General features: G+C 40.3%; 1 protein-coding gene across 1 annotated transcript in view; it reads right to left on the bottom strand.

The window, feature by feature from the left end:
- Positions 1-21,946, bottom strand: part of LOC138005739 (uncharacterized) — a 26,635-nt gene extending 4,689 nt beyond the window's left edge. The window contains exons 1-4 of the mRNA XM_068851923.1: positions 21,804-21,946; positions 16,466-16,879; positions 9,824-9,972; positions 665-839 (exon numbers count right to left, since the gene is read on the bottom strand). Of these exons, the coding sequence (XP_068708024.1) occupies positions 665-839; positions 9,824-9,972; positions 16,466-16,879; positions 21,804-21,918 (853 nt within the window). The 5' untranslated portion in view covers positions 21,919-21,946. The remainder of the gene's footprint in view (positions 1-664; positions 840-9,823; positions 9,973-16,465; positions 16,880-21,803) is intronic.
- Between the last annotated feature and the right edge of the window lie 18 nt (positions 21,947-21,964).

The raw sequence follows: 21,964 nt of genomic DNA on the forward strand, positions 1-21,964 counted from the left end.
GGAACATAGCTGAGCTAAGATTGGGCTGGAAACCTAATCAACAGCTGGCCCCCGAAAGGAATCTGCAGAACTTTAAGGACTGCCCGAAAGAGTCTGCAAGATTTCAAGATTGAACTAGACAACTGAAATAACTTGGCAAAAAGATGGACCTGGGACAGGGTGTAGAGACAAGATCCACAGTAGCGCTCTGGCCCGCGTTGCTTGAAGCATGGTTAGCGCTAACCAGCGTTAAATACCATCATGGAAACCTAATAGGTTTTGATACCCCTTAACCAACGGTTAGCGCTAACCAGGCTTCGAGCAACCGGCCCATGTTCTTTGGTAGTACTAATTTGTATCAGCAGGGGTGGGTAGGAAACAAGGATGCAGGAATGTGACAGAAGGCAACAATAATACTCCAGGATCATTGGACATGTTGCGGGAGGGAATCCCTTAAAGTTTAACATACATGTAGCATACTAGTCATCCACCTCTGTAAATACAACAGAAGTTGAAGGGCCGGCTGTATGCATTCTTTATTGGCATTAGTGGAAAAGAATAGAAATCAGGACAAATGTGACATTTAAGTTGTGGAGGTGGGAAAGGGGCACCTGCATCACGTGTCCGTCATTTTGGACCTAACCATTATTATCAAAGTACTGTATTAACAAACCAGTGGCCTTACCTTCTTCTAATGATGTGAATTCTTTGTAAATGTGTGGGCCAGGAGAACTACCTAAAGGACGTAACATGCTGTATCTACAGCCCACTGAAATGCCATACTTTGAAAATGACTGAACATTAGTCAGTGTGTAATTTAGTTTGTTTTTGCCAATGTCAAAGCTGTCAGTTTGGAAAATCTGCAAAATGAATACACAAAGAAAATTGAACAGAATAAGATGATGATGATGATGATGATGATAATGTGTCCACTTTAGCACAATATGGTACATGTAATTTGGGCTAAAAGACGTCAAGTGGCTCCCTTGTGAGTTAATTTCCTACGATAATAATAACGATAACTATAACTCATTCACACGCCAACCCTGCCTGGCAGGGATTAACTTCAGCGACCTTTTGTCATGAAAGCGTCCTTTAACCCTGAAACTCCCAGCGGTCACTCGTAGATTTTACTCTGTCTAACGCCTGACGATTTTACTCGTCAATTGGTGGTCTTTCATGTGTTAAAGGGTTAATAATGGGAAGAAAACTCTAGTGTCAAGCTGAATTTGACGATTCAAGTCTTCTCATGTATATAACTGTACTTTATTCACACACTGAGCAATTTGTGCTTTAAGCTATAGTTATTATAATAATCATAGATCACTACTGGTTTTCACTGTCATGCCATACAAAAATATATTCGAAGCCATACAATGATAAAGGCCAAGATGTCTGAGGTCTGTGCAGAACATATTGTACATCTGGAACTCATGTTACCACGACAGTGCTTACTTTTCACTCGTAGACAGTACGTGTACATGAGTATAAACACGTCTCCTAATAAACTTCAAGCTTTTAAACTGTGGAGAATTGGAACAAGAGACTTTTTTGTAATAAAAACAAAGATTTTAGTGTCTGGTGTCACAGAAAGTGACAATTATTTGGAAATTCAAAAACAAAAACGTTCCCGAACTGGTAACATGTAAAAAGATTTATTTCTACATCATCTTCAATTGCAACCTTGTATATTAGATAAAAATCCAGAAGTCCAAACAATTTTGATTTTTGAATTTGATGATGTCACTGTGAAAACCATCTACCCTGGCCATAGGACACTACGGTATCATTCTGTTTAGCATACTGTGCTGTACAACAAAATTAATTCCTTTCATAAATACGATACATGTATGTCAACATCTTACTTTTGGTTTAAAGGTTATGACAATATTGCATGAAACAGTCACAACCTTGTGGCCTGCTGACATCACAGCTTAATTTACAAGTTATAAATTTTGTTGATCCACCAATTCTTGGTGCGTGCATGTCTTGTTCTAGCTTGTTACATGGCGGTAAGGGAGTAAGGAAAACCTTGTCAGTGATTATTGCAGTTGTCACTTCTACTCCACACCCAAAAAGTGACGGAAAAAACAGAACTGCTAATACTTTTTTATCTCTTCCTGTATCATTCCTTAAATTGGCAGCTCGCTACAATAGTTGACATTTGTTGATAACTGATCTCACCACGTTTTGCTGTCTTGTTCATGGCCCTAACACTGAGAAGTTGTTTTCTCAGCCGAACTGTCTCCTGCTAAATAGAATATCCGATTCCAGCCCTGTCAGCTCCGGGCACCAGCTTGAACCATGTTTTGTCGAATTAGGATTCTCTGCTTTTCAAGTGAATAAGAATTTTCAGAAAACGTTGCCTACCTTAATCTTCTTTTTTCCTCAATCAAATTCGCATCTTTTAAATTCCCGGGGTATCTAATCGAACAAAAATCCAATCAAACTCAATCGAACAAAATCGAACCAATCCGATGCAATTTTGTTCGGAAGGTATCTCCAACTGACGCCGGAAACTAGTAAAACACGTAGGGTATGGTCACTATCAGCCTTTCTTGAATGGGAATAAAGTCTATGTCAATGACTCACGGTTACTCATGCTCTCCCCTGGTGTACTGTGGGTGTTGAAAGGAAATGGCTTATATGATTGATGAAGATCGATGATCTTTGTTGTGACTGTAAACAGACAGAAAATGTACCATTCCGGATCCAGCCAGGTGAAAAGGGAAGGGGAAAGCTAGCAGTGATTTGACCTTAAGACTGAATTTCCACAGACCACGTGCCTATCATGCGATGTGAAAATTGTCCTATCGAACAACACTTCGGTAATCAAACGTTCGTCTGAGTTTGATTACCGATCGTTCGGTCCATCATGTTTTCACTTCGCCTGACTGAGTATTAAAATGACCTTTAGAACTGTCGGTCAACCTTTTTCTGATCACGATGCGATAAATCTACTTCTATTGAAATCATCTCCAGCGGGTCGTAGGTCTGAGAAGTTTGTTGGTTCTTTATTCTCCACCGGGAGGTTCTCTCCGGGTACTCCAGGTTCCCCTCTCCTCAAAAGCCAACATTTGACTTGATTTGTGTCAATTGGTAATTTCAGTTTACAGTGTCCCAACTTAGTGCTCCAGCGCTAGAATGACTAGACACTTAAATAAAGTTCCTTGCCTTTCCTTTCCTTCCTGGGAGCATCTCTGGAATCTCCTTCATTACACCCCTTGGCACTGTGCTTTCTTAGAAGACGAAATCAAACTTGTTTGGTCTGTATGGTCAAACATGCTACTGTCCGTGTCACCGCGCTTGCTTAAGAGAGATAATTGGCCAATCTTACCCCATTGGTGCCTGTACTGATACTAAACATGTGCGTTATTTCATTGGCTCAGGGTACATACATTTTGCGGTAGCTAAATGAGAGGGTTTCTAAGGTAACATTTGAAAAAACACCTGATAGGTAGAAAGTCTAGGGCATATGGAACACTGCGTTAATACTCGCTTATTTCGTTTTTTAGTTTCACTCAACTTAAAACGACATCGACTCAAAACGTTAATCGAGTCGTTGTTTTCAAGATCATAATTTACACCCCTAGGTGACACACCATGTGCACAGTACAGGATGCGCAGTGCAATACTGAGGAATCACGTTAAGCAAAGATTGGACGAATACTGTAAAATTACAGGCCTTCTAGACCAACCTAATGACTACAAGTGTGCTATGCTTCTTCTTCTGGTTGTGTCTCGGAAAATTCAAAGTTCATGTAAAAAACCCAGTCACTAATAACAATTGCAAAATCGCAACATTGCATAAATTAAATATCAGAAACCCTGAATTCACAGTGAACTATCATGGGAATTTTAAAGTAGTTGATGGAGTTTCCACAGCTTGTGACAGTTATATTCAGTATATTCAGCAATTTCCTGCCGCCTTCAAGGACACTCCCGGTAAGAAAGTCCACCTGACCGTTGATGATAATGCCACCCCCAGTAGTGCGTTGTGCGTACACCCCTCCTACAGCTACAAAAGATACAGTTAAAGTTGAGCTCCAGCAACTTGTTGATGAGTCGATAATGGTCCCAATTGATGAGCCGACAGACTGGGTGACCCAGATCTCTGTATTTGAAAAAAGAAATCTGGCATTTGCATCTGTATTGACTCTGGACCCCTCCATGAAGTGTTAAAGCATGACAGTTACAAACTTCAAGTCTTAGATGATTTCCTGCCTGAACTAACGTTCGTTTGCAAGTTTTCAACATGTGACCTGACGTCTAGCTACCTGCACTGTGAACTTGACTATGAATCAAGTTTGTTAACCACTTTTGCAACCCCATTTGGGCATAACCGCTAGCCTTCCATTTGGTCTAACCGTTAGCAGCAAAATTTTCAGAAAAGGGCTCATGAAGCACTACAAGGCCTTGAGGGCGTCTGCTGCATTGCTGATGATGTCATTGTCTGGGAACATTCGGAGCAGATGGGGACGAAACTTGAGTCGGCGAGGATGCGATGGAAATAGCAGGTTCCGTCTCAGCAGACTGGGAAGATTCTGAAACGGGTCAGCAGATAAGCTATTGTTTATTTGACGAGCGGCCATCGTGAAAAGAGCAGAAAAATCTAAGCCAAGTCAATGGTAGGCGAGCTACATCTGACTTTGCAAGTAACTGCAAGCAACCAAACTGCACTTATGAATCACGAGGTGACCCTGCTAGATGTCTGGACTAGGTATTGTCTGTTGCATCTGAAGGTTGTGCCAGCTGATTGAATTTCATAGGATCTTTTGCCAAGCCTCCTGGTAACTTGGGCCTTGTCCCAAGACTTCTAACCTAGTGCAAATGGTTTCATGTGGACAGTATCAATGGGCTTTAGAATAAGGAGGTCACGAGCAGTGTGGTTATACTACTTCGCTCACCTCTCTCGAACGAAGGTGCATAGATTCGAGAGGGTTAACTGAATTCCTGGGCTCGAGCAGAAATTGTGTGGTTGCTAGCAGAGAAGAGGTTCGGGCCTTGTGTGCCTCCTGGCACAAGGAGAATTAGCTAGCAGGGTTCTGGTTCTTCTCAAGAGTCTTTGTGCCGAGCTCTGCCGTCCACGCCTTGTGTGTGCATATTCCTGATGTTGAGCAGGGTGAAATACTGATCTGGACTTGACTTGGTTGTTTTACGGATCATCTACTTGGCAACTTTCACAGCCGCTTTGCACTTGCCATTAGGGAGTTTAAGCAAATCACTATGGCTGGTGCTACTACCGCTGCCGTGACTGAAAAGGTCTGGGGAGACTATGTTTCGGTGGTTTGCTAAATTTCAAGTTTAGCAAAGGAAAGATGCATGCATGGGCTAAGGAGTTTAAAATCTCTTTTATTTTGTTTCTTACAGTCAAATGCCTTCGCTGAAACGATGGCCGTTGTTCGCTTTGCTAGGACGAACAGATTACTTCTGAGCAAAAGCTTCGCCATTCCAACACCTTTGCTAAAACGGCTTATCGTGATACGGATTTACAAGCTTATGGGAGGCAACCTTGACACAATCCTTGACTTAAATTGACTTTAAAGGATATAGTATCCAATGGAATTCTTAAAATGCCGAGATGTCCGTTGAAAAGGGCCAGAGAAGCGAAATAAACCCGACGTAGTAGCCAGCCACTACGGCAAAACATCGCGACTCGCGTAGTCAGATTTGACACTATGGCTGGATGCAACCAACGTACATGCGCAGTGTCTCATTTTGGGGAAAATCTTCTTCCAGCAGCGATATTAGCGCCAGCCATAGCGATTTGCTTAAAGTCCCTATTAGCTTGGCGGTTGTGGTGGAGAGTTGGTTGTGTGATCAATGCCCCAGAATTTCTTATTTCACAGAAGTTGGACCTGTAACATAGAGTGACAGGTACCCCTTGTTCTTGAAGGTGGAGACATCTGCTGCAATCTTTTGCCATGGCTTGTCGGGAATTTCGGGACTCATAAGTGTCTCTTTGTAAGGGGTTTGCTCAAATTCTCTGGCCGAATTAGGCCAGCACTGGGGCAACCATTAAAAGATGTTTGACTTCTTAATAAATGCCTTGTCATGACTAGAGTTCCTTGTTGAGGGGATTCCAGTTTCACTACCTACAGCACAGGAGGAAGAAACAGACTTGTGCATCATGTTCTTTGTCGCTACAACTTGCAAGACCTGGCCTTTCTGGTTACGATGGTCAATGCTGTGAAGCTGGCCCCAGCAGCTGAGGGCAAATCCGCTTTGTCTTCTGCTACTTCAGCCATTTCTTTGCTCCAGCAAGCTGAGACTGGGGGCTACGAGTTCGCAAACAACAACTCCGCCATCCTTTGGGGCGTTCCCGCTCAGCTTTCGAACTTAAGCGATCCCACGCCCACCTTTTGGGCTTCTGGCGGTGGCTTTCAAGCCTCTCAACCACAGGGCTCCAACCCACCCTCAGTTGGTGTTGTTGTTATTGATCTGGAGAAGGATATATACAGAAGAAAGTTACGGCGGTTGCAATTCGCTCGGCAATAAAGTTTGAAAGCAAAATTCAATGAAAGATCAAACAAATGTTTCAACTGCTTCCTGTGTTATGTTTTTTTGGCTGTTCCGAGGTGTTTATGGCGTCATTTTGAGAGATGTTTTCTGGAACGCCAGTTAGAGAGTCAAGAAAATTGACAAGGGAGGCAGTACCTACCTGCTGGCTGGTGACCTTGTCTTGTTCAAGCTGGAACTGATGCCAAACCAGTAAAATTTTCACCTTAAAACACCAGCATCCGATCTATTAGGGATGTCCCCATACTTTCGCCAGATTATGTTAAGCTTCATCTTTCGAAAATTAACCGAGCAAGGCAATCCTGAAAACCATAATACAGCTTTATCAACATGACTGGTGCAAGAAACCAGACCAAAGGAATTCGAAGCATTTGAGTCTAAAGTATTCGAATCTACCAATCAGTGCAACGCGACCATTGGGAACTGCCAGGAGGGGCTGGGAACTGGAATAGGGTTTTGGAATAGAGGGCGTTGCTCTGCTCAATCCGCCTCATGCTGTTTTGCACATTGCTACAGTTCTTGCGCCGGGCCTCATCGTGCCCAGGAGTGCTCCCAGCCTTCTGACACCCGTTCTACTAGCAACAATAGAGATGGATCTCCATCCCCACCCGTCACCGCGCCACCCACCTCTACGACTAGACGACATTGAAGACTCTGCTTTACTGCTGTTCATTGCCATTTGTTTGTTCAAATTTCCCTCATTTGGTTTCATGTTCTTGCATCAGCATTATGGGTAAACCTGTCACTAGAAGTCTGTGTTAGAATTGAAACTGAAGAAACAGTCACCCCTATCGTTTCTTTTTCGACATATTAATGTTCACTCTGTTTCAGCTTATCTCAATTTCCAAAATTTCTTCTGCTTCGTTGTTAATCGGTTTTAACCAAAAAGAAAGAGTGCCCGGGCACCTGCATTGCCTTTGGAAATATATAACAGTAATAATAATAATAACACTAATAATAATAATAATAATAATAATAATAATAATAATAATAATAATAATAATAACAGTAATATTTTCAAATAAAATTGTCTTCACATTTTTCTGTGTCTGCTTGGCATTTGTCACCCTGTCCACTTTTCCTTCGCGTGCGATTTCCACTTATTGGGTATTTTCTCGCTTTTTTGTCTTAGCCGATTCAGCTCTTCCCCCTGTATGGGCCGTCATCCCCCTTCGTGTGGCAGAATTTTCACGGGAATCAGCCTCCCATCCCAACCAGCCGATAGTTTTGTATGTCCTTCGGGGCCTTCAACATGGTTTCAACCTGGGTTTCCATTGTGCTCATAGGCTTAAGTCAGCAAAGAGGACTAAGCAGCCTGCTCTCCAGCATGCTCAAATCGTGGATGAGTACATGTACCTAGCCAACGAAGTGTCTTTAGGCAGGGTGGCGGGTCCCATGTCCTTTTAGTTCACCTCTCCTCCCTTTACTCCACATCAGCAGTTTTGGGGTAATTCCCAAAAGAGGGCAGACAGGGAAATGGCAGATCATTGTGCATCTATCTTCCCCGGGGGGCGCTAGTGTGAATCATGGAATCGACCCGGATTTACCCTCCAACATAATTGTGTTGATCAAGTCATTCACATGGTTTCCTGTTATGGACCCAGGGCCTTGATGGCTAAGTTTGACGTTGAGGCAGCATATCGGAACGTAGCAGTTCATCCAGACTATCGTTTCCTCCTGGTAATGAAGTGGCATTGAGGGGCAAATTTATGTGGATCTCGCCTTGCCCTTTGGTCTTCGTTCTGCACCATTCATTTCTAGTTCCATCGCTGACATGGTTGAGTGGATCCTGTTGAGAAAGCATCATTTATCAGACCTTTTGCACTATCTGGATGACTTTATTACTGCATGTCCCCCCCAAGCTCACCAATGCACTTCCAACCTTAGTACTGCTCTCTCTGTCTGCAAAAGGCTGTGGCCAACTCTCCACCTTGACAAGTGTGTGGGCCCCACTACCTGTATGACGGCTCTGGGAATTGAATTGGATTCAGTTCATCAAGTGGCTCATCTCCCGGAGGACACGCTTAACCCTCTGAGGGAGCTACTTAACTCCTGGCTCGATCTCTTGTCGTCGGTGCAGAAAGCATGAACTTGAATCCCTGATTGGTCCTTTACACCATGCCGCCAAGGTGGTATGGCTAGGTAGAACTTTTCTTTGCAGGGTGATTGACTTGTTATGCTTCAGCAATCCACCACCCTATTTGTATCAATCATGAGTTCATTTAATTTGGAGTTCCAGTGGTGGTAATGCTTCCTAATCCTATTCTCTTGACATGGTGTGGCGTTTTGGTATTCCCTGGCATGCATGTCCACAGCTGCTGACTTGACGGTTACCTCAGATGCACTTGGTTCGTTAGGCTATGGCGCTTACTTTCAGAGGCAATGGTTTTATGGCTCTTGGCTACCCTCTCAGGCCCATCAGTTGATTGCATACATGGATACCTCCTTTTCTTGCTACAGCTCTACCTGGCTCCACGTATCCTTAAGGCACCAGCTCCCAAGCTCATCTATTGTTAATGAGTTTAAAGACCAGGGTGCAGCCCATTTCAAGTCACGTGCTGGCAGGAAAGAGGAATGTTACATCACCCCTTGTCAGCTGCCCACTGGGAGAGAAGTCCACCACACTCTCTGATGCAGACCCATTCCAGACACAATGATAAAAGCACCAGGAAAGATCAAAGACTATGTCAGGTCTTAAACTGTACTTTGGAGACCTTTTTGTTTCTTTTCCCTCACGTTAAAAAAAACACTGCAATATTTCCCCTTAAACGTTGCTGTTAATCAAATTGTTCTTTTGTCTTAGTGCCGTTTTGCCACTCATCGTTTCCTGGTGTTACTTGTTATCATTATTTATTTTTAAAAAGTGGAGGATGTGACAATATTGTGCAACACTGTCACAACGTCGTGGTGTGCTGACATCACATGCAGGTCGGTTTACATTAAAATCTTGTTGATCTGCCATCTTAGTGGGTAAGTGCGTTGATCATTATTGTCCACATCGCACTTTGTTTCTTAATTTCTACACCATTAACTCCTGAACCCCCTACCCCACTGACAACTAAAATTGTCTGGCATTGGATGGAGTAAAATCTATTAGGTGTTATTCCAAGGAGTCTATGGGATTGGGTTAAAGACCCTTCATACCACCATCATAATACTTTCAATTTAATTGTTAATTATAAAATTATTTGTACACCAGCCATAATTATTTGCAAGGTTTTGACTACATGAATTGCATAAAACTGAAGCCCCTAATTATAAATCAGTTTTACACAATTATACAAAATTTTGGTATGAATATTCACGGCGTAATGCATTAGCTTACCGTTTCATTCAAAATGTTTGTAACATTGTAATATAGTACATAATATATTGTACTATTTTTCCAAACCAGTGGTGGAGGCAGCCAGCTAATCACCATTGTATGATCCTTTCTAAATGTCACACTCAGATTTCGGGGACTCTGGCACTTTGCTACAACATGACAACAAAGCAGTTGCTAAAACATGCATGGAATGATCTGAAATTGCCACCTTTTGGTAATGTAATTCTTTTAGGCGATTGAATAAATGCAATTGTGACTCTCCATCGGAAAACATTGACAGGTCACAGGTCACAGGTCATTGTTTTTCCAATACATGTACAGAAAGTATCCTAAACATGCATAAAAGCCAACCTTAGGCCTAATTAGGCCTAAACAAATGTTTTTAGGCCCAAGGTTTAAGCTTTTTTCAAAGTTTACGATACTTTCTGTATTCAATTTGGTAAAACAATGAATGGACTGTGGCCTCACTGACCTAAAAAATACCTGGACAAAGGAATATACCGTATTAAACTTGAGTGTTAAAACAAAATTTAAAGGTCTACCGTGTTAACAGACCATTAACAAAAGGCACAAACATGATGCTCAATTTCTTTTGTTTTTTCCTGCATATGCGCACGCTATTAAAGCATGTTAGACAAGTAGCGTGCCAACATGTTAGGAGCGTGCCATGCATCTGCAATCACCTTATTCAATGTTTTCCTGTGGAGGGTCACAATTATTAATTAGTCACCAAGAGTCAAACTAATGGCTCAGGGAATATAAGTGATGTACTAAGTTGCAAAAGGCTGCAACTACAAGTCACATTACCATAAAAGTTTAGGAAAAATTATCAACTTTTGCAGCAGCTCGCTTTAAAATATTATTCTAATGAATTATTATGACGATACAGTATGTATTGGAAAAGTATAATCAGATGCATCAGGCTTCTCCAAAAAATTTATGGTAGAAGGAGAAATAATTCAAGCAGACAACAGTACTAGTAGTTTAGAAGTTGCAGTGTGTCAGGTAGCTATGGGAGGGGGGTCACTTTCCTCTCATTGGGAAAGCGGGGTCCGGGGGCCTCCCCTGCATGGGAAAAAGATGCCATGTAATTATGCACATTAAGGCATGGCATCTGAAAGAAGGCGGCGATGCGGATCCGCATAATTCACTGAAATCCGCATCTTCCGTATAATTCCGATATTTTCCACAAAAAACAGAAGAAAAACCTGATATTAGTGATAAAGCAGCTCCTTAACATCCTCAAAAACATAAAAGCCGAAGAAATTGACTGTTTTGAAACGCTTATTTTCCTGAACATTGAAGAAAACACACCATTTCGTTCGCAAGATGAAAGTTCGTAAGAAAGATCGTAAGCAGTTTCTGCGCATTTTTTCGCCAATGAGCCTGGACACTAGCTTTTGTTCCTACAATGCTTTCCATTGGATGAGAAACAGTTACACTTCAGCAAATGATGTGACTGATAAGAAACTAAGTCAATGATCGAGGGAATGGATTTTGCTCCATTATCTCCAAATTGAAACAAAATTCATGACGAGAAACAAAATAATTTTTTATCGCTTTATTTATTTTATCAAAAGTTGTGGCAAAATCCCAACTGCTAACCCTTTTATTTCAACGGTGAAAGCTGGTTGCAAATTGATGACTCCTAAGGGCAAAAATTCAGTCACAAATGCGATTGTATTGGTTGCAATTTCGATTACGGATTTACCGTAAGCATGTAAATACATTGGGCGGGCCTAATTATTAGTAACTTGTTTAAATTTCCTCATAATCCGATGTAATTTCCGCATAATCAACGCATGTCTCAGCATAATATGGCCAAAAATTTCCGCGTAATCTTTGATTTTTTTCCGCACCCTATCAGAAGCCATGTTAAGGTCAACTTTAATACATCTCTTCTTGTACCTGACTAAATTTCCCAAGATGGGGCTATTTCCGTATAATTGAACAAAAAAATATATGCACCAGTGTAACACAGTTGTCAAGTGATAAGGGACCGGTCAGTATTTATGTAGAGGGGGAGGGAGGGGGAGGGGGAGGGGGGTAGGAAAAAATGTTGGGCATGTCAAATTTTCTGTGCGCCCCCCATTTGGGTATGCAAATAGCAAGTGACCCCCCTTATCTATCAATTATTTCAACCATGACCCCCCTCTCCCACTACCTCGCATCTACTGGCTAGATGTTTATAAGGCCAGTGATAATAATTATTGAAAGCTTACTATCACATAATTATACAATTATTAGATGATTTTTGATAACCTTCGACTAACCTCTTAAATTACAAAATCAGTGTATCATGTAGACCAGAAATTTTGCCAAGGATCTTTGAACCGCACATGTATTATTGACTGACTGTGCATTTGAAGAGTACTTTATATTCAAAGAGAGAAAAATTAAAAGAGATGGGAAACAATGCTTGCTATGGTAAATACATGTACTTTAACTCTCAATCAAGTGTCCTTCATTTTGATGTTTCCAACTGTGAGCGTGGAGTTTAGGAACTGTCATACTTGGAAGAAAAACTTATTTCAAGTTTTTATATTACTGCACTGTTTTTGTTAAAATCACATTTGACATGATTAATCAATAGCAGTATTTGAGTTGTAAAAGTTGTCTATAGTTAGTGAACTAATTTGAACTGCTAAACTGAGGTCAGCATTACGGTATGTTCAAAGGATTTGGTGCTTCCTTCGAGATTCAAGTTGACTTTCTCCACTGGCTGGCTTTACAAACAATGTTATTGTGTTTTGTTTGAAATTCACATGTTGAGGACACAACAAATGTCATGGTATTAAATTACTGAATAAGATCAGAGTATCAGTGTTTTAAATATCTTTATACTCCATCCTATCCAACTGGTTCACTATACAGCTAGTCTAACTTTCTTGAATTGACTTCTTATAAATATTGCTGAATCATATATGAACCCCCCTCCTATCTTTGTACCAGAAAAAAACAACAGCCCCCCCTCTTTCCTAATTTAAAATAGCCTTGGCCCCCCTATTTTTCTCCCATCGCCCCTCTACATAAACAATGACCGGTCCCTAACGTGAAGTGATCCATGTAGCCCAGAGACTAATTATACAGATTAAAACTAACTAAGACTAAACAGATTCATGACAGTTTTCCGTGAATGGAAACCTGTTCCTGGATTTTACATCAAAAGCTCAGTGTTCTACACTTAAGACAGTAGTTATTTTTGTTTCTGTTTCGTCTGTGAGATAAAAATTTACAGTATTGCAGATACTACTAAAAACTGCAACTTCTAACCCGTCTTAAGCGTCAGCGAAGTCATATTGTGAATGATTTCTACAGTTTTTACTTGTCTTTCACAACTAAATGACTTTTTATATTTCACATGCACAGGTCTTTGAAGCGGTTGAACTACAGCTTGAAGAACACACTGAGCACGGCCAGTTCTCAACAGTTGCTAACATCAATGTTTTTATTGATGCATTGTTCAGATAATAGTTTGTTCAACAAGAATTTACCTTGACGGCTCGCATCCTGGCAGCACTTTTCCACAGGTGGCAGGTGGTGGGTGGCGAGTAACGAGGAAGAGATGAATAATGAATTTTTTTAAAGTTAAGACACTGAATAGCACTTCTGCGAACAAGTAGTTGTATAAATCTCTTTTAAATTATTCTCCTATGCATTTCATCAGGGTATATTTATTTTTCATTCCCTGGCAAGGAAATTGCTCCATATATCACTTTCACGCATAAAGATAAGCTTCCTACCGGTCTGTTCGCTGCAATGTGTAATGCCACGTACAACCAAAATACGGGTGGAGGGGAGGAGTGGTAGTTTTCAAATTTTGAAAACCAATTGGGCAAGATGTGTTTAATTTTTTCTGCATACCTGCCAACTCTCCCGGTATTCCCCGGGAGTCTCCAAGTTTTTCATCAAATCTCCCGGTCTCCCGGTTAGAGCACCAAATCTCCCGGGAAATACCTACATTGGCCTTTTTCAACATTTTTTCATTAATTTCGTTATCTTCGAGACGTCAAAAAGGAAAATAAAACAAGAAGTAGATTCTAGTGCTCTCATTTGAGCTGTTCTGGTAAACGTAAAACGGAGCAATCAAATTGATATAGGCTATATTTAACAAGCACTGTAATTGGTCAGAAATCAGCCAATCAAATTGCACAATACGTGGTAGAAAGTTGGCGCGGTTATGGGAACAATAGCAATTGCTGTTCTAACCGAGAAACGTCGGGAACATTCGGAAGGGCTTTGGGAGATTTCAGAGAGAGTATTCGGATATTATTAGTATTCTTACATGTACAATGCAAAGATCTTTAGATGTCTCCAGATTTTTGTACTCTGGGGGTTGGCAGGTATGTTATAATTTTTCTGCTAGTGTGTGTAATTTTTCATAGACCTCACTCATTCCAATGATCTCGCTATATAAGTTGCCTGATTTGCGATCCCAAATGACCAAGAGAATATTAATGCGAAGAATGAACTATCAATTGAAAATACCTTTCTCGGGAACACCAAACGACCAACAGGATCGCAACTAAAGTATAAAAATAGTCCATGGGGGGGGGGGGGGGGGTGGGGGTGTGGGGGACAGAGATGTCAGTAGCGTTGGCTGTCACCTTTTTCTACAGGTCTGCCAAATAATGCCTAATTCCTTTATTGAACCTTTTGAACAGAATTAATTTTTGTTAAAAATAAAATTGTGTTTAATTTTTAAAACTGACCTCCTGTTGCCACCGTTACCAAATTAAATGAATGAAACTGCGAAACACGCATTTAACGTGTGTCACATGCCTGCGGGTTGTGAACATGTTGGTCATACACATACAGGAAAATTTTCCATGCATAATAAGCTACTTACAATGCAAGACCAATTGTTTATTAACCACTGACGTAAACAAAAATGGATTGGAATTTCTACACAAAAATGCTCCATTCAACGAAGCTATAAAATGTTATGTTTGAGCCATATTTTAGTGGGTCTAAAACTGAATTTTAGGGACTGGAAACCAGCTAAAAATATCTTTCACTGGAACATTTTGGGCATCTATGTAACTATGCTAATATTAATGTTGGAAAGTTTTCTGAACGTTTCAGAAAATGAGAAACGTTGCATTGCAAATACCAGTTTGATGAGATTATCTTATTTCTTTCATTGCCACCCACCACCCGCCACCTGTGGAAAAGTGCTGTCGCTCGCATCCACTACAAAAGATTAATTGAATTACATGTACTCATGCAAGTAATCCACGTATTTCCTGCAGCTATAAATAGCGAAACTTTAAACTCAGAATGAAAGAAAAATCAACCTTAAGTTACCTTTTTCTGTGCCTTCTTTGGGTCATTTATTCCAGGCAGAGAACAGTGATTGTTGCTTTGTTTGCTTCATTTTTTTTTTGCACTGGGGTCACGGATTGGTGCCCACGTGTGGCTGCAAGAATATTCCCACTCGCAGGAAAAGAAAAAAACTAATCTTCTTATTCTGGGTACATAATTATTAAAACACGCCACTTCAAAAACCGGCCGGACATTATTGAAACAAATATTAAGGCCACAAAGATTTTAGTATGTGTTATTATATTAGGGACCGGTCATTATTTATGTGATGGGGTGAGGGGGATTTTTTTGTTTTCGCATGAAAGAAAAAACGTGACCCACCCCCTTAAGTCCATTAGTTAATTCTTGACCCACCCTCATATAACTTTATATAATGAGGTGACCCACCCCCAACCCCCCTTCAATCTATACCTCTATAAGGAGTTCCTGTTCACTGAGCGAAATCAGCATATCTTGTGGACCAGTGTCCTACTCTGCGGCCACTTCTTGTTGATGTGCCTTCTTGTATTGTTACAGTATGACTGTCGTCATCTGATTCACTTTCGCTTTCACTTTCATCACACAAAACAAGGTCATTGTCACTGTCATTCTCATCACTGTCCTCACCAACACTGATGCTTGAAGGAAATATAGGTTCCTTTGAAGTTTCATAATAGTGTGATTCGCTTGATTTTGTCGATTTTCGTTTATTACGTTCAATGTATTTGTCCAACTCCGGGACTTTCAGAGTGTCAAGCTCCCCCTTCTCTACAAGTGTTTTCCAGTCATAGCAATGTACATCTTTTTAATAAGGCTTGAACTTGCTAGTTTTCTTTTCTTCACTCTTGCTTACAGATCCCATTGACACTTTGCAGTTGCAACAAGTGCTCAATGTAATTCTTCACCAGTTTTTTGTCTACAATGAACTTGGAGGAAAATTCTGTGATAGCAACCCCAGTCATCGTGAAATTCTCTTTTGGCCCATCCCTTTTCTCTGAAAAAAATAGCCCTGGCCCACCCCATGATTCCCCCCCCCCCCCCACTCCCCCACATAAATATTGACCGGTTCTTGTGGCATGCATGCAGTATCAACGATTTATTTATGCATGGAACAAACGTGTTCAGAAACAAATACGACAGATTTATTATCCCACTTAATTTTTTTTCCCCTGTGAGTAGCCGGCGCTTCCAAGACCACTAGATGACAATTTTCGCCACAGCTTACAGAGAACACTGATGCATACACTATGATAGTATCAAAACTGATCACTATACTGCAGAATATCTTTGCATGAAATTCTGTTACACGAATGTTGAAAGATGTACAGTAAACCTTACCTTCAAGTAATAAACGCCACCAAGACAAATATGAAGAAACAAGAGGACACGATTGTGCATCACATGCCTTTGTACCAAGATAAGTTTGACTCGTCAGGTTGACACAAAAGCCATCACACCATGCATGTTGATCCTTTACACAAGCCCGTTCTTCGGTCAACTCATGCCACTGAAATAACTGGCCCAGAACATCCTTTCCAATATAACACGAAAATGATTCACCCTTTTTTCTTGAAACCCGAATACAAATTGCCTTTTTCAATATACGGCAGTGGTACTGTACCATTCGACCCACAAACAATCTGTACCTCGACATATTACTTTGCAATGCTGTCCATTTCACAGTTAGCTCCTGCACTGGCTTTCCAAAGACACTTTCAATATCCAGTGTGCCTCGCCCCATATTTGGCTTTCCTGCAAGCAATTTCAAAGGAATGAAGATCTACAAAATACCTTACTAAGAAACACTCAGTCTGGTGCTGTACATGTAGGACAAATCACACTTTTTTTTATAATAAATTATTGATTTTTCTCTAGATGGCAACCGTCTAACTTGTGGGGCCAATCTTGTTCAAAGCCTGAGTTTGTTTTCATGCTTCTTTAAAACTGCTGAAGTGGATCTTTCTAATAGAAAATTAATCATTTCACATCGGTAGTTTAAACATGTCACTTTTTTTCTATTCTCCATCACATAAAATTAATTATAACAGAATGTTCTTATGATGGCTTACTGTTAGCTTAAGAAAAGTTTAATATTATTTTATTTGCTTACTTAAAATTAGCCCACAACAAAATTAACTATAGCAACATTAAATGAATGTAGTTTGGTTAAAAAGAAGGTTTAAGAGTGACACTTGTTGATTTTGCTGTCTAATGCCAAACGATTTTGCTCATCCTTTACAACTATATATACTTGAAGATAGAGAAACTGGCATATGACCTCAAACAATTGATCCTCAAAAGTTAAATATACTTTGAGCATCAAGAGAGAGAGCTTTTAAAGTGTAGTATACTCATGTGAACTGAGAAAAAAACGGTTTCTTTTGTAGAAATGCTGATTTGATTGCATTGGTCAGTAAATGAGGGAGGGGAAGGGAGGGGAGGGGAGGAGGTGAAGAAAAGTCTACAAATACAGTATATGAGAAAAGGCAAGATGGAAAATCCAAATAAAACAGGGATATAGCGACTTGCTCACAGGAACATGTGTACATGCATGATTGTACAATGATTACACAATATACTCAGTAAGTAATTCCACATATTGCGTACTTCCAATCAGAACTGTGATATCATGTGAAGAAACATCTTTGAAATTGGAAGAATAATGTAAAAGACAGCACATCTATAATGTAGTCACTCCTGAATCATCATAACGAATGTGATTTCCCCTTGCTTAGCTGAACTGTCCTGTTACCCACCAGATTGCTGAAAATCTACTCAAGCTTCAGCCATTACCCATCAAGCTTCTGTCTGGCTGTGAATAATACCAGCAGTGACAATATGCAAAAAAGCAAGGACCCCTCCAAAGCTGGAAAATTTGTCACTAAGACATGTAACCAGCTTGAACCAGGGTCTCCTCTGGCTCCTGGCCTGGCCATGGGGTGGGGAGGTGAAAGACCCTGGGAAAAGGTACCACAGTTACTGCTACGGGTAATTATTGTATACCCCTACACTAGTGGGCAACCATGTGGTGGCCTAAAATGAATTTACCCCATCCCCCTCCTCTCCCCACCTCTCCCCCACATGCACAGCAGGCAATGGCTCTTTTACTTCCATTTTGAGCTATCATGAACAGCTAACTTTTTTTGCTTTTTTCCATGTTTAAAACATTGATGTTTGTCTAGACAAACTGTCGCGTTTTTAAGGTGATTCCCTGGTTTTGCATTGCACAACCCTACTGCGCATAATTTCTTGAGTCATTAACGCACGCATTAGCTCGCACACGTTGATAAAATGGCAGCTTTTCATTGACGCCAAGCTTAATCTGTCAAGGAATCGCTATTTTCTCCTGAACGAGAATAACGATCCCCATTTTTAATGATGTTATGTATTCGTAGTGGGTACGTACACGGAAAACAATCATATTTTAAGGAGAAAAACAGTTGGATAGTAGAAGTTGCAGTATTTATATATATTAAATGCTGTGAAACTGCATTTGGAGCCAGACACTGAGTTTGAGGTGATGATGTAGCGGCCCAATTTGAATGCATTGCTTTGCAAGATTGAGTGATTTGAAATCACTTTACAGAAAGATTTTAGTCTGGACAAACAAGTAGGCTCAAGTTTTCAGTAATATTCAGTAGCTTTACCTATATAACAACATTTTTTCCAGTTGATTAAGTTTGGAATGCTTCTCGTGTAATTCAGTAAAAACACTTAAAATTAAAGGGCAGGCTACGTGAAAACAAGCACTGTGACTCCATCATTTTATTGCAGTTTTTGAATGTCCTGTGCATGAATATAAATTGTGCCAAGTTTGACAAACATCTGGATAGTGCGTACGTCATTTTCAAGGGAATTACTTAAATTGCATCGAATAGACTTCTTTACAGTTGTGTGCGTAGTTACCTGGCCTTTAAATGAAAGTGAGGCTCAGCTGGTGTTAACCTTGTCGTAATACAGACCTCCCTCCTTTTCTTATGTTAATGATGTTGTTGTCATGCTACCTGTATTTACCCGTGTATAAGTCAACCTTTTATGGCCTCAAAATAAAGAAGCTCCAAAAATCGCCCTCGACTTATACACGGGTCAAAGATTTAGAGCCAAGTTCCAGCTAAATAATTAATTCAAAATTAACATAATGTTGTCTTGGGCATAACGAACACAGTGGACAAAAATCTTCAAAATGAATGTAAGCAATTCTAGTTGAAATGAAAAAGGATTTGTTCAACTCTAAATGTTGGAAGATACTCACAAGCACAAATATGAAGCAGACACTGGAAATTTTCGTTTCCAAAAGCGGAAAGCTCTAAAAGGCATTTCTGTTTCTTCAAATAAAACGTGATCGTTCAATGGCTTATTAGTAGCCTGGGGCAATACCTCGTGTTTGCGTGCAAGCATCGTCACTAGACTGTTGCCAGGTTAGTTTGAGGTTGACATGTTCGATTTTCTGAGAACTTTTTCGAAACTCAAGGACAAAATGCCCGCATATACGACAACTGCCGAACCACAAAACTATAAGCGCTTGAGGCCCTGATTTTGTTGTGACGTATCCACAGTTCCAGAAATCGAATAATACAAGATTAGTATCCCATGAACATTTAACAAAAAAATTAAGAAATGGATTTTTTTGCTGTCAAAATTGGGGGGTCGACTTATACACGGGTAAATATGGCAATTAGTAAGAATTTACATATGAAAAGCAGTGAGGTTTCTATCAAAACAAGGTCAACTCCAGCCTCAGTTTCATTTATAGGCCAGGTAACTAAGCACACAACTGTAAAATGGACTATTAACGTTAGAGTGTGAACATGTCAAGTTTTGACAGCTCCGCGTGTGTGTTTCTGCACGTGAACACAGGTTTGAAAAACTTTGCATCGACTACATGTTTGAATGTCAACAAAGGACGAGCTTACATTTCTGGAAAATCCTGCCATGGCGAACTTAAATGGCTTATAATATGAAAGGGCTTGGAGCATGGACGCAATCAAGCGAACTTTTTTTTGCCAGTTGCATCATAGGCAGACCACCCTCTGTTATTTATAGAAAAAATAGAGATGAACAATACGGTGGATATAATTTGCTCCAATATGCAGAATTTAAAGCAAAATTAATGACTCAATGAAAGTTTGAAGAAAATGTTAACTGAATGATGTGTCATATTTTTTTTCGCCGTCCCGTGCTGTTTTAAGCGCTAATTTGCGAGATGAATATTTGACCTCGAGCGGTGGTTATAAAGAACTAAACAAGGAGACAAGGCAAGCAGCAATCAGCCGCCGGTGCCTGACCTAGCCCACTTTAAGCTCAGTAACTGACACCAAACCAGTGACATTCTTGCCTTAAAAACACCAGCATCCCATCGATTAGGGATTTTCCCATACCTTCACCGAATTTGAGCTTCCTCTTCTGAAACTTAAGTGAGAAATTAAAGGCAATCCTGAAAACCATAATAAAGCTTTCTCAATATGATCGGTGCAAAATTCTCGACAAAAGGCATTTGAGGTATGCGCGTTGATTCAAATACACCAATCAGCATATCACGACCATTGACAGTTCAAAACTACAACTCTGCCGATACGCTGATTGGTGGATTTGAATCGGCGTGCATACGTCAAATTCCTTTGGTCGAGAATTTTGCACCAATCATATTGAGAAAGCTTTATTATGGTTTTCAGGATATCCTTTCTCAGTGAATTTTCGGAAGAGGAAGCTCAAATTCGGTGAAGGTACATGGGGAAATCTCTAATCGATTGGATGCTGGTGTTTTTAAGGTGAGAATTTCACTGGTTTGGCGTCAGTTCCAGCTTAAAGTGGACTGGGTCAGGCGCCGGCGGCTGATTGCTGCCTGCCTTGTCTCCTTGTTTAGATCTTAACCGCCAAGGTCAAATATTCATCTTGCAAATTATTGCTTTTAAAAAACAGCACAGGACAGCAAAAAAAAACATGACAAATCACTCAGTTAACATTTTCTTCAAACTTCTATTGAATCATTTGCTTTAAATTCTGCATATTGGAGCAAATTATAGCCACCGCATTGTTTATCTGTTTTTTTTCTTCAGACAGACGGTGGTCTGCCTGTGGTTGACAGTTTGTCTAAAAACTTGAATGTTTTAAGCGCTGAAAAACGGGGAAAAATTTAGCCGTTCATGGTAGCTCGAAAATGATAGTATGACTTAGGAAATTTTCATGGTACGGAAAGAATGCAAGAAGCATGCCGAAAGAGCAGTCACATGAAAGGAAGTAATGATGACAGGAGGGAGAACTGACCGCCTTTCCATCGTTATATAAAAAATTTTAAGGTTAAATATATAATTTCATATTCTACATTATAAATTGCGAGCTGGGTGCCAGTACATCAAGTCGGAGCAAGCTTCGTAATTCGATCCCATCATACCAACAATCTGATCAAACTTCAAGCTTTCAAATTTTATAAAGTAAATTAAGCTTACGTATGCATGCAGAAGTACTGTACAGCATGCAATGTCATAAAAAAGGTGGCTAAAATGTTCAATGTCTTACGCGATCAAGGACGAAAACGGAGGCCATTCATTTCCGTTGTATATCATATTTTTGAAACCATCGATTTCCGCCTCGAGTGATCATGAATCGCGCTTATGATTTGCCGCAGGAAAATAGCCAAACCCCACAAAACTCCCTCAGAAAGTAAGACTTTTTTTACCTGTCTTCTTTGTCACACTACTGTTTACGCTTACACACGTCAACGCTCCAACAGATACGAACAAAGCAACACCAGCAAGAGCGCACATATCATTCATTACCATATAAAAGATCATCCCGAAAGTAAATTATTCCTTTCGTTATATGCTTGACGCTAAAGTC

The sequence above is a fragment of the Montipora foliosa genome, chromosome 6, assembly GCF_036669935.1.
Source record: "Montipora foliosa isolate CH-2021 chromosome 6, ASM3666993v2, whole genome shotgun sequence".
Lineage (NCBI taxonomy): Eukaryota > Metazoa > Cnidaria > Anthozoa > Scleractinia > Acroporidae > Montipora > Montipora foliosa.